This window comes from Camarhynchus parvulus, chromosome 7 (genome assembly GCF_901933205.1).
Source record: "Camarhynchus parvulus chromosome 7, STF_HiC, whole genome shotgun sequence".
Lineage (NCBI taxonomy): Eukaryota > Metazoa > Chordata > Aves > Passeriformes > Thraupidae > Camarhynchus > Camarhynchus parvulus.
Window position 1 is genome coordinate 14,111,605 of NC_044577.1, and position 13,137 is coordinate 14,124,741.

At 39.2% G+C, this 13,137-nt stretch overlaps 1 protein-coding gene across 1 annotated transcript in view; it reads right to left on the reverse strand.

Moving 5' to 3' along the window:
• Positions 1 to 336: 336 nt before the first annotated feature.
• The window catches only part of ITPRID2 (ITPR interacting domain containing 2), a 40,237-nt gene continuing 27,436 nt past the window's right edge, over positions 337 to 13,137 (reverse strand). The window contains exons 13-19 of the mRNA XM_030952509.1: positions 10,964 to 11,044; positions 10,469 to 10,596; positions 9,309 to 9,459; positions 7,965 to 8,030; positions 6,929 to 7,309; positions 1,948 to 2,072; positions 337 to 1,544 (exon numbers count right to left, since the gene is read on the reverse strand). Of these exons, the coding sequence (XP_030808369.1) occupies positions 1,962 to 2,072; positions 6,929 to 7,309; positions 7,965 to 8,030; positions 9,309 to 9,459; positions 10,469 to 10,596; positions 10,964 to 11,044 (918 nt within the window). The 3' untranslated portion in view covers positions 337 to 1,544; positions 1,948 to 1,961. The remainder of the gene's footprint in view (positions 1,545 to 1,947; positions 2,073 to 6,928; positions 7,310 to 7,964; positions 8,031 to 9,308; positions 9,460 to 10,468; positions 10,597 to 10,963; positions 11,045 to 13,137) is intronic.

Consider the following 13,137-nt stretch of genomic DNA (forward strand, 5'->3'; position numbering starts at 1 on the left):
GTGCTGCCAGAGTTTGTATTTCAGCTTTTCAATGTGCAGAATAAGGTTTTCAAGAAAGCCCTGCCTCTACTTACAGGGACAAATTCTGATGAGAGGTCACCTCATCAACTTCTTGGACCAGCAACTTTAAGACAGTGGTTTTAAGTGCCAAAACTGCTCTCACATTTCAGGGTCCCTGAATATTGGAAAGCTTTTTGGAAAGCCAAGTCCCAAGCTTTCCTGCTGTTCCCCATTCTGTGTACTGCTTGATCAAATCTATCTTATTTTGCTTAAGAGTAAACCGTGCACAATACAAAACACTGACACAAATTATAGGCAAAATAAATATTTTATTGGTTTAATATACAGTTTTTTAAAGAAATCAGCCCTTGTGTGTCTTCCTAACACAATTTAAAATTTTATAAACTTTTTCATATAATTGTAATATTTGAAACTATTTTTGATTAAAGACCTTGACATACTATGAAGAGTTTTAGTAGATGGAAAAGGCAAAGGAGTAAAGGGAGTTCAAGCACAGCCAAAAGGGATATTACATATCCACTAAATGTCTACTTGACCACATAAAAACTCCAGTGACTTCCAATTCTCTCCATTGGAACAATCGGATATTCACCAGGCTGACTGAAAATACACTCTGTGAGGGATGGAGAAGGAAAAGAGACTTTTTCCATTTTCCCCATAATATAAGCAAGGTCATTCATGCATTCCAAGTTGCAAATCCTAATTGCTTTCGGAAGATAGCATTTTTTATTGCATTTTGGTTAATATGCAGCAGAACTTTTCTTGGTATGACTGCAAGTAGTCAACACCAAAAAAAACCACCCCAGTGCTTAAATAAGGCACTTTCCTATAAAGGGATGAGCAAACAGCAAGGAAGCAAATAAAATTAGTTAAAAGTTGTCTTCTACACTAAGATAAGGCTTTCAGTGTCAGAACTTTAAGTAGTTTTAAGAGTAACCTCATGTCATTCTACCACTCTGCTAATAGTAACCACCTCAAGAATTAACAGCAATTTGTGTAACAGGGTTGTTTCCTTCTTTTGAAGTGGCACTAAGTAACAGCAGTGGAAACCATTATTGGTTATTTCAAGCTCTTAAAGTGGATCAGTTATTGCACAATAAATACCTCATAGAGGTCAGTGTTTTGGGAGGGGTTCTTGTGGGTTTTTTTCTATTTTTTTTAAAAAGCTAGGCTGAATGTGTACGTGTTATTTATAAATTGGTTATGTCTGGAAATCTTCAAGTTTCATGATGCATCATTAGACAAAGAAATTAGCTACATAAAAATTTACAACAGGGACATACAAATAAATACAAAACCTTTCAGAATGACACAAATTTGCTGATGCTTTAAGGAAAGTAATGTTAAAGTGTCTAAGTCCTTACAGATGAACTCAAGGAAAGGTCCACATCGGAGAACCAAGCGCCAAACACAGTAGCCCATCTCAGCAGCTTTAACACTTCCTGAAGCAAAACCTACTTGGCACTTTCACCACTGGGTGCTGCCCAGAGCAGAATCCCACAGCACTTCCAACTACATCCAACCTTAGAGAAAAAAAATGGGAAGATGAAGACCTAAATTAGATTTTTAGAAGTCTGTTTGTTATGTTTAAGTATGTATTTTGAAACTATTCATATCTAAGGCAGGTAAACTGAAGAAATCCTCTTGCATGATACATTCACATAAAAAGTCAACATAGAGCACACTGAAACTAAAAATCAAGGACCACTCTATGAAAGCTGACAGCAGAGTGGGCCAAACTACAAACCAGCTGACTTTCCAAATCTATCCAGGACTATCAGTATTCTCTGTATTTAATGAACTTCAAATTTGATCACTTATGTTTCAAAGAGAAATTGCAAACAAAGTAAAGTATAAGTTAGCAATTATATTTAACACAACTAAAATAAAAATAAAATCTGGTTCTTGCAGATCCCCAAAGATTACCTGTAGTACCAGTTTCATGGCTGTGTATCTTGTTTTGCAGTTGCAGATCTGCTTTGGGGTGATACAGCTGCTAACAATCCACTTACTATTTCTCTTCTTATTTCACCAACAATAGATTCCTTGATCTGAAAGGGATTAGCTGAAGTTTAAAGGTCAGTAATTTACATAAACAATGGATAAAACTAAATGATATTGCAGATATGTCTGACACTACCAACATGCACCACTAAAATTCAACTTTCAAAACTGTGACTGGAAAAAACATTAGAAGAATGAAAAAATAACTGTAAGTAATTTTGAAGTTCTTGCAAAACCAAACTAGTTCTGTATTTCCAGATGGCAAATATATTTATGTTTTACACTTAGGATATCTGGTTTTATGCTAAGGAAAGAATACATTTCAACTATGCAAAGTTCTGAAGAAAAACATTTTAGGATATATACATCAAAAGCATCCCAAATGCGCTACTTTTTGACAAGCTGTTATTCTCTTGAAAGGAAGGTAGGATTGATCTCCTTCACAAATGGATTACACATCAAGCCCATGAACATAAGCCGTTGTTTTCAAATAACTGAAAAGGAGACAAATCCTAATTGCATACTTTCAGCAGGAAAGACAAAGAATTTCAGCAGTTGCTCACATCATCAATGGGCCACAGGGGTTTAATCTATGCCAGTGAAGGCTATTCTTCACAGGATTGTGATAAAACATTTACTCATTAAGTTTTATATAAATCACACGTAGGAATTTCCAGTAGAAGGCATGTGAGTGTGGCTGAGGATACAACAACAAAAAGAGCAGAGTACTGACTGCTGCAGTAAAGAAAATAAAGGAGAAAAGGAGGCAAAACACAGTTCTACAAGAGCATATTATGCTGGAAAAGAGCAGGGAATGACAAAGAAAAATAGTATGAGCTTCTTGCAAGTACATGAAATCTCTGGCACCAACTCATTTTTTGGGATGGTCTTTAGGAGGTACAAGTCAGTTACAGTTCCAAGGACAGAGGAAGACAACAACTGTGAGAAGGTGCTGGGAGGTAAGAGCCAGAGTCCGGCCTAAGGTCACACAGAAGCACTCAGCATCCCAGTTAAGCAATACATTTTTCTTTTTCATGTTCGTCTCCCCTTTTCCTGGTGCGTCAAAAGGATTAAGCAACAACGTCAGAAGGGTGGCAGCAGCATTAGCAGCAGGTTATTTATCCCTTGTTCTCTTTGGCAGGCAATTCAATCCCTAAACCATTAGTGTGGCAAAGTTCCTTATTTCATTACTACTTTGCATCAAGCAGAAATTCAGAGATTATGATATTATTGGGAAATGGGTTCCAGTTGGGTTGTTTGCTGAGTAAGAGACAAAAGAAAAGTCATTGTGCAACAGAGCCTGTTTCACCAACAGCTGAAAGCCCAGAGGATGTCTATGCTGATGCACACACTGATGTACAAAGCTTCAGAACCACTGTCAGCATAGTAAGGCTTTGAGATTTAGAAATGTAGGCACAGGGAAACCTGCACACAGCACCCCATCTTGTCCAGGCATAAGAGAGCCCCCAGTGCTCAATCCACCTTTCTTCTTCAGTATCTCATGGGGTGCGTCTGTGAGTATGCTACAGAACAGTCATTTTGTACCCTTCTCTCAACAGACAGACAAAAATAAACCTCACTTTCCAAAAAAAGCTCATAAAAGCTTCCCAAATTAGCAAGTAAATGATCTAGTATGACAGACAGTCTTGTAAAAAAGTAGAGACTGGAAGCAAAGCAGCTCCTGTTCTATTCTCAGCTCTCTGGCTTGACCTTGATTATTTGAGCCCTCTGCTTCTCACCTTCCTGTCTGGACGACAAAAAGGCCACCCTCCACTGCCTCTTTTCACAGGCTCTGCCTCCTCCCCCTCCAGCCTCAGCAAGGTCACTCCAGTGTGGTGAGCCAGCACTGACTCCTGCAGTGACTCAGTACCTCGCATGTCATGACCAATGGCCAATATTTGCCTTTTTCATTATAAATTAGTTAGGGCAAGGTGTGCCTTCTATTTGCTCTGCAAAGGGGACAGCCCCCTGCCAAGGCTTCCTCTGTACAGAAGACAGAAAAGCAGTCAATGAATGCTCCATCAATTACTTTTAGCAAGTGAATGAAAAATTGATCATTTGAAAAATGAGAGAACCACTCATTTATGCTACATTTACTACGTTGATACAACACCAATACTCAATGTTGCACTGAAAATACAGTATCACTCTCATTTTTACAACAGTAAACCAATGACCTCTCTTCCTAGAAAAGAATTACCATTACTGCACTATTATGTTGCTGCTAAATAAATAACTGATTGAGAGTGAAGTGCACCACTTGTGGCAAACCTGGAGATAGGTGTTCTTCACCGACCAATGTAAAATGGAACCAAGGCTTTTCACAGTGCTTATACTTCTGAAGTAAATTTTCTATAATTAAAAGAATTGCTTCCTACTCTATTTTCTTCCCATGCTACTTCTTCATGGCAGCAGCCGGTGAGATTTTATGCTCAAGATAATAAGATGAGGAATTCAACACCTGCACATGTCAACGACCTACAGACATTTTGAGGGATGTTGAGCTAACATGGATTTGAATGGAAAATGGAAAAGGGATGATTCTCTGCCGGACCATCTCTGTCCCATTAAGACTCATTACAGACTCTTAAAGCAGATGATGACAGGAAAATCATACATTTCCTTAAAGTGTAACTTCATTAAGTGTCATTTTTAATGAAGAACTGTTAGCAAAATCAGAATTTCCACTCTTATAAGCAGAAAGATCTTTCAACTAGCACATCTTTTAAACTGGAGAAGAGCAGAGTGAGAGGGCCTGGTGGCCCTCCTAGTGAGCCTGTGACTTACACAAGTCAAGCAGTAAGTACTTCATGTGATAATCCTGCGGAGGCCAGGCTGTATTTCATCAAGAGAGCTACTGTTTGCTATTTTAACACTTCATGTTGCTGAATGTTTTTCCGAGGGAGTTAGTCCATTAATGCCAAAAGTTAACACCATGGTTTTTTTTCACGGAACAAATAGTTACAGGTCAAAGTTCACATGCATTACAGCCCACCCAGGCATATCACACCCACTGCCTGGCTTCTCCCTCCCCCAAACACAAGGTCAGCTACAGAGAATGGGAGGAATGAACAAGGGTTTAATATTTCTGAGTGCATATATCAAGAATGAATCCTACCAGATTTCTTGCTTTTGACAATGAAACTGGAATTCCTTTGCTAACAACAGGGCTATTTAAGCAAGGCATAATTTCAGTTTATGATCTGTTTTAACTCTTAAGAAATAATACAGATTTTCCTGATATGTATTTAATAGCATGTTCTGGCTCTGGAAAATCCACCAAGTGCTGTAAGCCAATGCATCTCCACTCTGACCTGCAAAACTCCTCATGCTGAGAATCTTGAGTTGATCCATAACCCACTGGCAATGAAGTTAAACTGAGGGACAATCTTTCTGTGTGCTCAAATATTCACAAAGTGAGTCAAGCTTGGTTGTTTGCTGACTACTCATCTTTGAATAGTAGCCTCTCAGTTCAGTGTGGATTCTTTCAGCATTACAATGTCCTCAGTGCCACAAAACCCAAATAACAATCTCTGTGCAAAAAGTACACATCTTTATTTGCTGTCAACTAATGAAGCTAAAGAGGAACTTTCACAGAGGCTAACCTCAGAAAAAATATTGACTGAAATAATTCTGTCCTTTGACTTCAGCTCACTGTTTTTTGTCTAAGCTGCTTTTGCAGTACTTTTGAATTACAGTTCTCCTTCCTATCTCAGTTTCTCCTTTAGCAACCTTCCACCATGACACCACTGCCCTGACATGTGGATTTTTACAGACAGCATGGATACAAAGGCCATCCTGGCTTCACTGCAGAATCAGAAGCACAGTGCAAGGTGTGCTAAATATCTCATGTACTACTCTTCTAATGAGTGGCATGCATCTCATCCATTTCACAGACAAAGTTCAGGTAAAGCTGCTTCCCATTATCCACAGCTTCAACACATGCAGACCTGGAAGGTACCACGGCATTACAGCCTGGCCTGTTGTACATTTCTAAGTATGACATCTCACCTAGTCTTCAGTGGTCTATGGCAGAGCCATACAAAAGCTTCAAGGGACAAGCTGAAAGCTAAGTGTCCAGTGACCCTTGGCTAAAGTCCAAGTGGTCCTTCTCTTGTGAAGAAGTGGGGATAAAATCTACAAGTTCTTGATTCTCATTTCTGTATTCAGAGCAAAGTTTGCTCCACTTTTTCACAGGCACTTCTTTTCAGAACAAGTAGTTTCTTTGGCTTCCTTTCTCCATTTATATTACTTGCCAGAGAGCTTTTCTGTCATGCCACTAACAAAACACATAGTTTTAGTTGTGTTTCTTAACTTGGCCCACAGGAAAAATAACCAAGCACTCCTCACTTTCATTGACTGCCAATAAAACTAGTCCAATATAACTGGTCCAAATCACTCAAACTCTGAAATAACTTCCCACCTGCCTTCAGCTTGTTTCACTTACATTCCTATAGTCCTTAGTGGTTGGGGTAGAGGGACTAGAAAGTACGCTTAGCATTTACTACAGTGTTGTTTCAGAAACATTATTTCACCACTCAATGAACTCCAGTTTGGCATTTTAACAAGCAAACATGACAGAAATTTTCCCTTGGGAATCGAAAATACTGCTGCTTAACCAAGCAGTAGAGACAGCAAGTTCTTTCCCAGCCATACTTAGCTATTAATTTACATGCTAACCACTACCACTGAAAAATGGTCCACTGCTTTGCACATAAACAGAGCTCTGGCTCCAACACCTAGTGGCATGTTCTGAGCTTTCAGACACAGCACAGGAACAGAATGGAGCCTTGGCTGGAGAGGGAAGAGAAAACCTCGGTGGACAGGAGTTACAGCCAGCCTTGCCTTTAGGTTACACAAAACTCAGTTCAAACATCCCAGATCTCAGCCCTTCCCTCCTCACCTCCTGTATGACTTGCTGTAGCTCCTCCTGCTCCACTGCTTTGTGGATTTCATCAACTGAAGGCATGAGAGGGATTTTTTCAAGTTTGTGCTCCACCTCTGGCTTGGAGTCTGCAAGCTCCTCAGAGCTTTCCACTGGCTGTCCAGTGCCTGCTCTCAGGGGGGGAGTTGGTGTTAAGGCAACAGAGGCTCGGTACAACTTCTTGCTTTGACTCTTGGCTCTTCTACCTGTGTGACCAGAGCACACTGAAGAGGAATCTGAGTTTCCATGGGAGAATACCGACTCTGCACCCTCTGCTGGGAGAGTTTCCAGTCCAAGCTCTCCCAGTCCTAAACCCAGTTCAGACTTCAGAAATGACTGCTCTCGAATAAGCTCAGAGACCTAAGGATTCGGAAAAGAAACAGTCCCAAATAAGCAAACAAAAAAGTCACATACAGACATAACTATGTTTTCTTGCTATTTATTTAATCACTTACTCATTCCCTCCATGTAACAAATACAGCTATAAAATAAATATATCCTTTGCCTTTATTACTGCAACAAAGAGAATCATGAAAAGGAATGTGCCTTTTTTAAAGCCAACATAAATAAAAATTGTGGCTCTTCCCCAAGCCGCCGACTTTTGCAATACGTATACATCTTGCCAGAGCCATTGACAGGCACACACGTAAGGGCTTGATTTTCATTTGTTTGTTCCTTCCTTTCTGCAGCTTTTGAACTACTTATTTTCAGTAGCAGAAAATGTGCAGAAATATAAAAAAATAATTTTCCCTATAAAATTAATGAGGTAGTACCACCATTTGTATCAACTAAATGAAAAAATATCTCACTTCTATATATTCCCCTTAAAAGCTAACAAGACTCTACAGGCACTTAGACCTACAGCTAAATCTGCTTAAGGAAAATTGCATCAACAAAGCTATTTAAGAGAGTAAAGTATTTCTAAAATTATGCATCAAATTAATCTCCTGGAACCTATTTTAAAGTAAAGTCTTCCTGGTTCTTTTCATCAGTAAAACACAGAGTAAACACTTACTGGTTCAATGACGTTCAATGGAGAAGGACACGACAGATTATCAGCACTTCTGCTTCCATACATACCCTGAAAAATTAAGTTAAGTTAATGCACTTAGGAATTTCTTTGAGCTCTCAGAAACTAGTATATAAACATGCTGCATCTCAGACAACTTTCTGTAAAACCAGAAAGTTGGAAACAGGAAGCGGAGCTGGTTGGAGAAAGTTAATTTCAGTCATTTTTAAAGCTGGCCCTCTTCTATAAAAGGATTTACAAATAAAAAGTTATTTATATGGTTCAAAGAATGCAAGTTTGGCCTGAGATCACAGTAATACCATATTTTCCTGTTCTTGGGTTTCAATTTTTTTCCCCATGACAAAATACTGAAGAGGAAGATGTGGCCTGTGTCTGTGCTGCTTCTACAGAAGATGATTGGCTAAGAAAGAGAAATGAAACCCAGGAAGAACATATGACACTTTTTGTCTGTGCTTCTTTTGTTTGGCTGATGACAGAACTGCAGCACAAAAAGAGAGGAACAGTCTTTTGCTGAGTGAAAAATAACAAAAAGTAAATTGCCATGCCACCAATAAACACAGACAAATGCCTTTTATCCCCCTTCTTGCACTTCTGGGGAGAGTTTGTGAGAGCAGAGCTTCTCCCACTGTTTGTCAGTTTGTCAGGGAGCCATATCTGAAAGAGCTACAAAAGGCAACGGAGGAAAAAACTCATGACAATGGGATTTTCTCCTTTTTTTTTTTTTTTTTTTTTTTTGTGTGTGGTGGTGGTTTTTTTTTGTGTGTTTTTTTTTTGTTGTTGTTCTTGTTTTGTATTTTTTGCTTTTGTTTATCTTCCCATGGATTGGCGGAGCTAGAGAGAAAGCACACTCTGTTTCTTGGGAGAGAAACACTGTGAATGTCTCATCTCTCTGCCCTCATCTCTCAAGAAAATCAGTGTAGAACTCCAGAAAGCCCATCACCATGCTCCAAGGATTTTAGACATAAGACCTAGCTACCAAAACTGTGAAAATTCAGGGTCATGAAGAGGAAAAAGAAAGCACTGACAGAAGAGGTCTGTCTTTCTCAGCCCTAAAACCCCCCAAGGTATGAACACCAAGAAAGTCATACACCTTTTCACCAAGGTGAAATAGTGACTGAAAACGAGAAAATATGACCCCTGATACACATGGCATCATTAGACTCCATCCCACTCTAAGAGTTATAACAGTTATGAGTTATTCTTTGTCCCTGCTCATTGCAGGAGGGTTGGACTAGGTGATCTTTAAAGGTCCCTTCCAACCCAAACTATTCTATGATTCTGTGATGAACATTACATTGAGAAAAAACATGATGCTGTTGCAAAACATACTACGTGTGCCTGAGGTCTGTAAGGTGAAGACATGTGCAGACTTCTGAGCTGGTCTTCCAAGGCAAGCAGACGGTCTTCCAGCTGCATCTCCAACTCCTGTAGCTCCATGCGGACGGACTTCCTCAGGCTCTGCAGCTGGTCAGCTTCGAATCTACGGCAAGGCCATCACAGAAAGAACAAAAGCATTCACTGCACCCAGCTGCAAAGAGGTGACTGAGCAGGACAGTGCCACAAGCAAAGGACTTCATACAAGGGAATTCAAAGCAGGACACAGAAATGTTAGCTGAATGCCTACATGGCACAGAAGTCTTTTTCCGTTTATAGAAAAGATGTATCAGTCCACAGAAAAAACAAAACCACATAGTGTACCACAGAACATTCTCCAAAATTTTAGCTTTAAATGCAGAAGAAATCAGCATTTCTACATATATCTAATCAAATTAAATTTAAAGCTGATAAGAACAAGCACCACAGAGTAATGCAGTAATCACATGTTACTTCTCCTGTGTGGTTATAGCTTCCCCAGCACTTACAGCTACATTTTGGCCAGGAAGCCACAGTCTAAGGCAGCCAACTGATTTCAAACATGTTTACTTTTAAAGTGGTAGGCCAAGAGCTGATTCAACTAAACTAAATATATAATCAGTTTCAAAAATTGTTCCAGATCTGCTGCTACTGCAACTCCTGGCAAGCACAACCACTCGGAGCCAGAATATGAATGCCATCTGCAGCCTGCTGAGTAGGCACTGAAAAGTGGAAAAGCATCCGAATGTTACAGTTTTCATTCTTTATTTACATCTATGAAGATGGGAGTGATCTAAAAATCAAATCTTTAGGATTTCTTTCCCCTGCAATATCCTATGTTCAAGTATCCTATGATAACAACCCTTAAAATCTGCAGCTATAGAATCACTTTGGAGAAAGGATGCAGAAAAAAAAATAATTAGTGAGAAATAGGGATTGGAAGAGACAAAGAGTAAAAAAATCTAGAATGAAGATATATAAAGAAAAGAGTAAATAAGATTTTGGCTAAAGACCTCATATCCAACCCTGTTCATGTTGAAATGAATAGATTTCTTGCTGATCTCAAGAGCAGTAACACATTTTCTGATATGCCAGGGTATTTTCTCTTTTTTTGTTTTTTAAAAAGGTAATTTTACCTTTCCTCCTCTGTCATGTGCTGATAAACCGTGGTCTGTTGACGCAACATAGTCAATTCCAAATCCATCATTTGGGTTCTGAATAAATTTAGATTTCTCCTCACCACTTGTAGCTCCTGGAAAGTATTCTGGGGAAATAAAAATATAATCATGAATTACATGGGAAAATGAATTAAAGTAAGTTTGGATCCTGTAGCTGCATTTGCCCAGATGAGCCCTTTAAGTTAACAGCACCTCAGCAACTTCAGCACATGATGGAAGGTGCATGTTGTGCCATCACAATGACTCAAGAAAGCAGCACTTTCAGCTGTATCATACAAGCAAACACATGAAAGTATATTTAGATTAATTCCTTTCTAACATTATTTGCAGGAAGCTCTCTCTGGAGAACAAAGACAAGGAACTGCCCAAAGTGAACACAATCTGTGACACATTTAGGATGTTTCCTTGAATTTTATTTTGACTGAGTACCACTCCATAAATAGGGTCACTTACTTCGTAGAGAGGTAGAATGGATGATCTCTGAGTAGTGTAACCAGTGGCAGTGGAAAGATCCTGACCCCTCATCACTGGGTACTAGGGGGAAGAAACAAACAATTTGAAATGGGAAAGGCATCCTCTGGAATGCACACACTCCAAAAGCAGCCCCTAAAACACAAACCTTTTTGGCACTGAGTTTTCTGCAATCCATGGAAATACTGTGTTGCAAATAGGCAACCTTGCAAAATCTCAGCACCACTTCTTAACTGACACATGTGCAACAATTTATGCTTGAAAACCTAGTAGTCTCAATTGTCTCAGCTAATGATAAAAACAACAATTCCAAAACTGTAACTGAACAAATCAAACTGTGTCCCATTTTGACATCATGATTGTAGTCAAATTTGTCATGGGATTTTCTTCAATTCTTAGTTTGGGGAATTTTTGTTCATTTTGATTTTTAATCTCACTATGTTGTCTTCATCCAAAGACCCCAGCTTGCTAATGATCTCTCATGAAAACAAGATCGAAGAATTTCTATTTGCATGTTGCAACAACATACAGAGCAAACAGATAAAACCCAGAGGTTTGTTACATGTAGAGACACAGCACAGCAAAGAACAGTGGAAACAGCAAAAATGTTTACCTTCTCAAACATGAAAGACAGCTTGTCCAATATAATTCTGAGAGAATTCAAAGGACTACTGATATGTCATGGAAAATCTGAAGCATGTTCATTCATATAGAGAAGTTTTGCTCCAACATGATCACACCAAGCGGATGGGTTTATCTTTCCTCTGCCAGCTTTCTCTGTTCCTTGTTCTATCAGCAACTTATCTAGTCCTCCTTATTTCCTCTTAAAATCCGAATCAAATGTTTAAACATCTCAACTTTTTCTTTAGCCATTGCGTGTGGTATGTGCCAAACTCAGTCTCTACTGTAGGAAACCAATCTCCGCTGTGAGAAGGACCAAGCCTCCAAAATGAAACTAATTTAGACAAAATATGCTTGAAGAAGAACATGTGGGCTAAATGTTATTATCTCTTCCAATGCCCCCTTTTTTTTCTGACTGAACCAGCTTGAGTAGTGGATGTAATACAGAGATTTCTTTTTCAGCAGGTTCAGTTAGCATTGTATGTGTGCTAGAAGTACTGAGCACACTGTAACCTTACACACATCAAGGCTGCGATTAGTACACAGGAGAGAATTCTCTAGAGAAGGTTGAGTTCTGCAAACACTTTCTCCCAGGCACACCATGAACACCACCTTGAGCAATGGTTGACTTAAAACACAGGTGACCACAGTTTCCTGCTGTAGAGCTGGCCACCAAATCTTGCTCTGAGCAACAAGGCCAGGTGATAGAACCAAAGGAAGACTGGACTCACCTCTAACTTCTGACAAGTGGCAAAGTCAATAAAATAAGAGAGGCCCAAAAAAGGCCACCACAGCCTCCCACCTGAAATACGGTGCAGGCAGGTGCATGTTTGCTCTTGGGTTAAATGCACAGCAATTTTAGGTTTACAACTGCATAGTATTCACATATGCATACATAAACAAGCAGAGTCTGTAACTGCCTTGCCCACACAGCCTCCTGCAGGAGCTTGCAGGATCCTAAGTTGGATCACTACCTAAGAAAACAACAGAACCAGGATGGCAGAGGAGGAACTGCTGGCAATCAAGAGAGGAGGAGCAGAAGGTGTGGCAGAAATTGGTAAAATTTACATGCTTGCATTCTCAACCTTTTCTTCTCTGAGTGATGAGATGGATAAAATTTCACATGCTCTGACAAAATCAATTCTTAATAAAAGACTGATGGTATCAAGAACATGTTGGCTAGCACCAGAGTTGCAAGTGGAAAAGATTGGCATGAAACAGCACAGAAACACACAGAGATCAATCACTGACATCATTATTGAAGCTTTGTGACTATAAGGAAAAAAATGCACTTTTAACAGCTAGATGAGAAGTATGTCAAAGAAAAGAGAAATCAAAGGATTGATCAGACTGTTCTGTGATTCTATAAATATGCATTTTAAAATCTAAATCTAATGATTCTAATCTTAAAATAAAATAATAGCTAATAAAGAGTACACTGTTCCTCCCTCCCACCCAAGAATATCCATAAAAGCTAAAAAAAAAAAAATACTGGAAAAAATCACTCTGGATCAACTGGAACAAGAAAACATTAA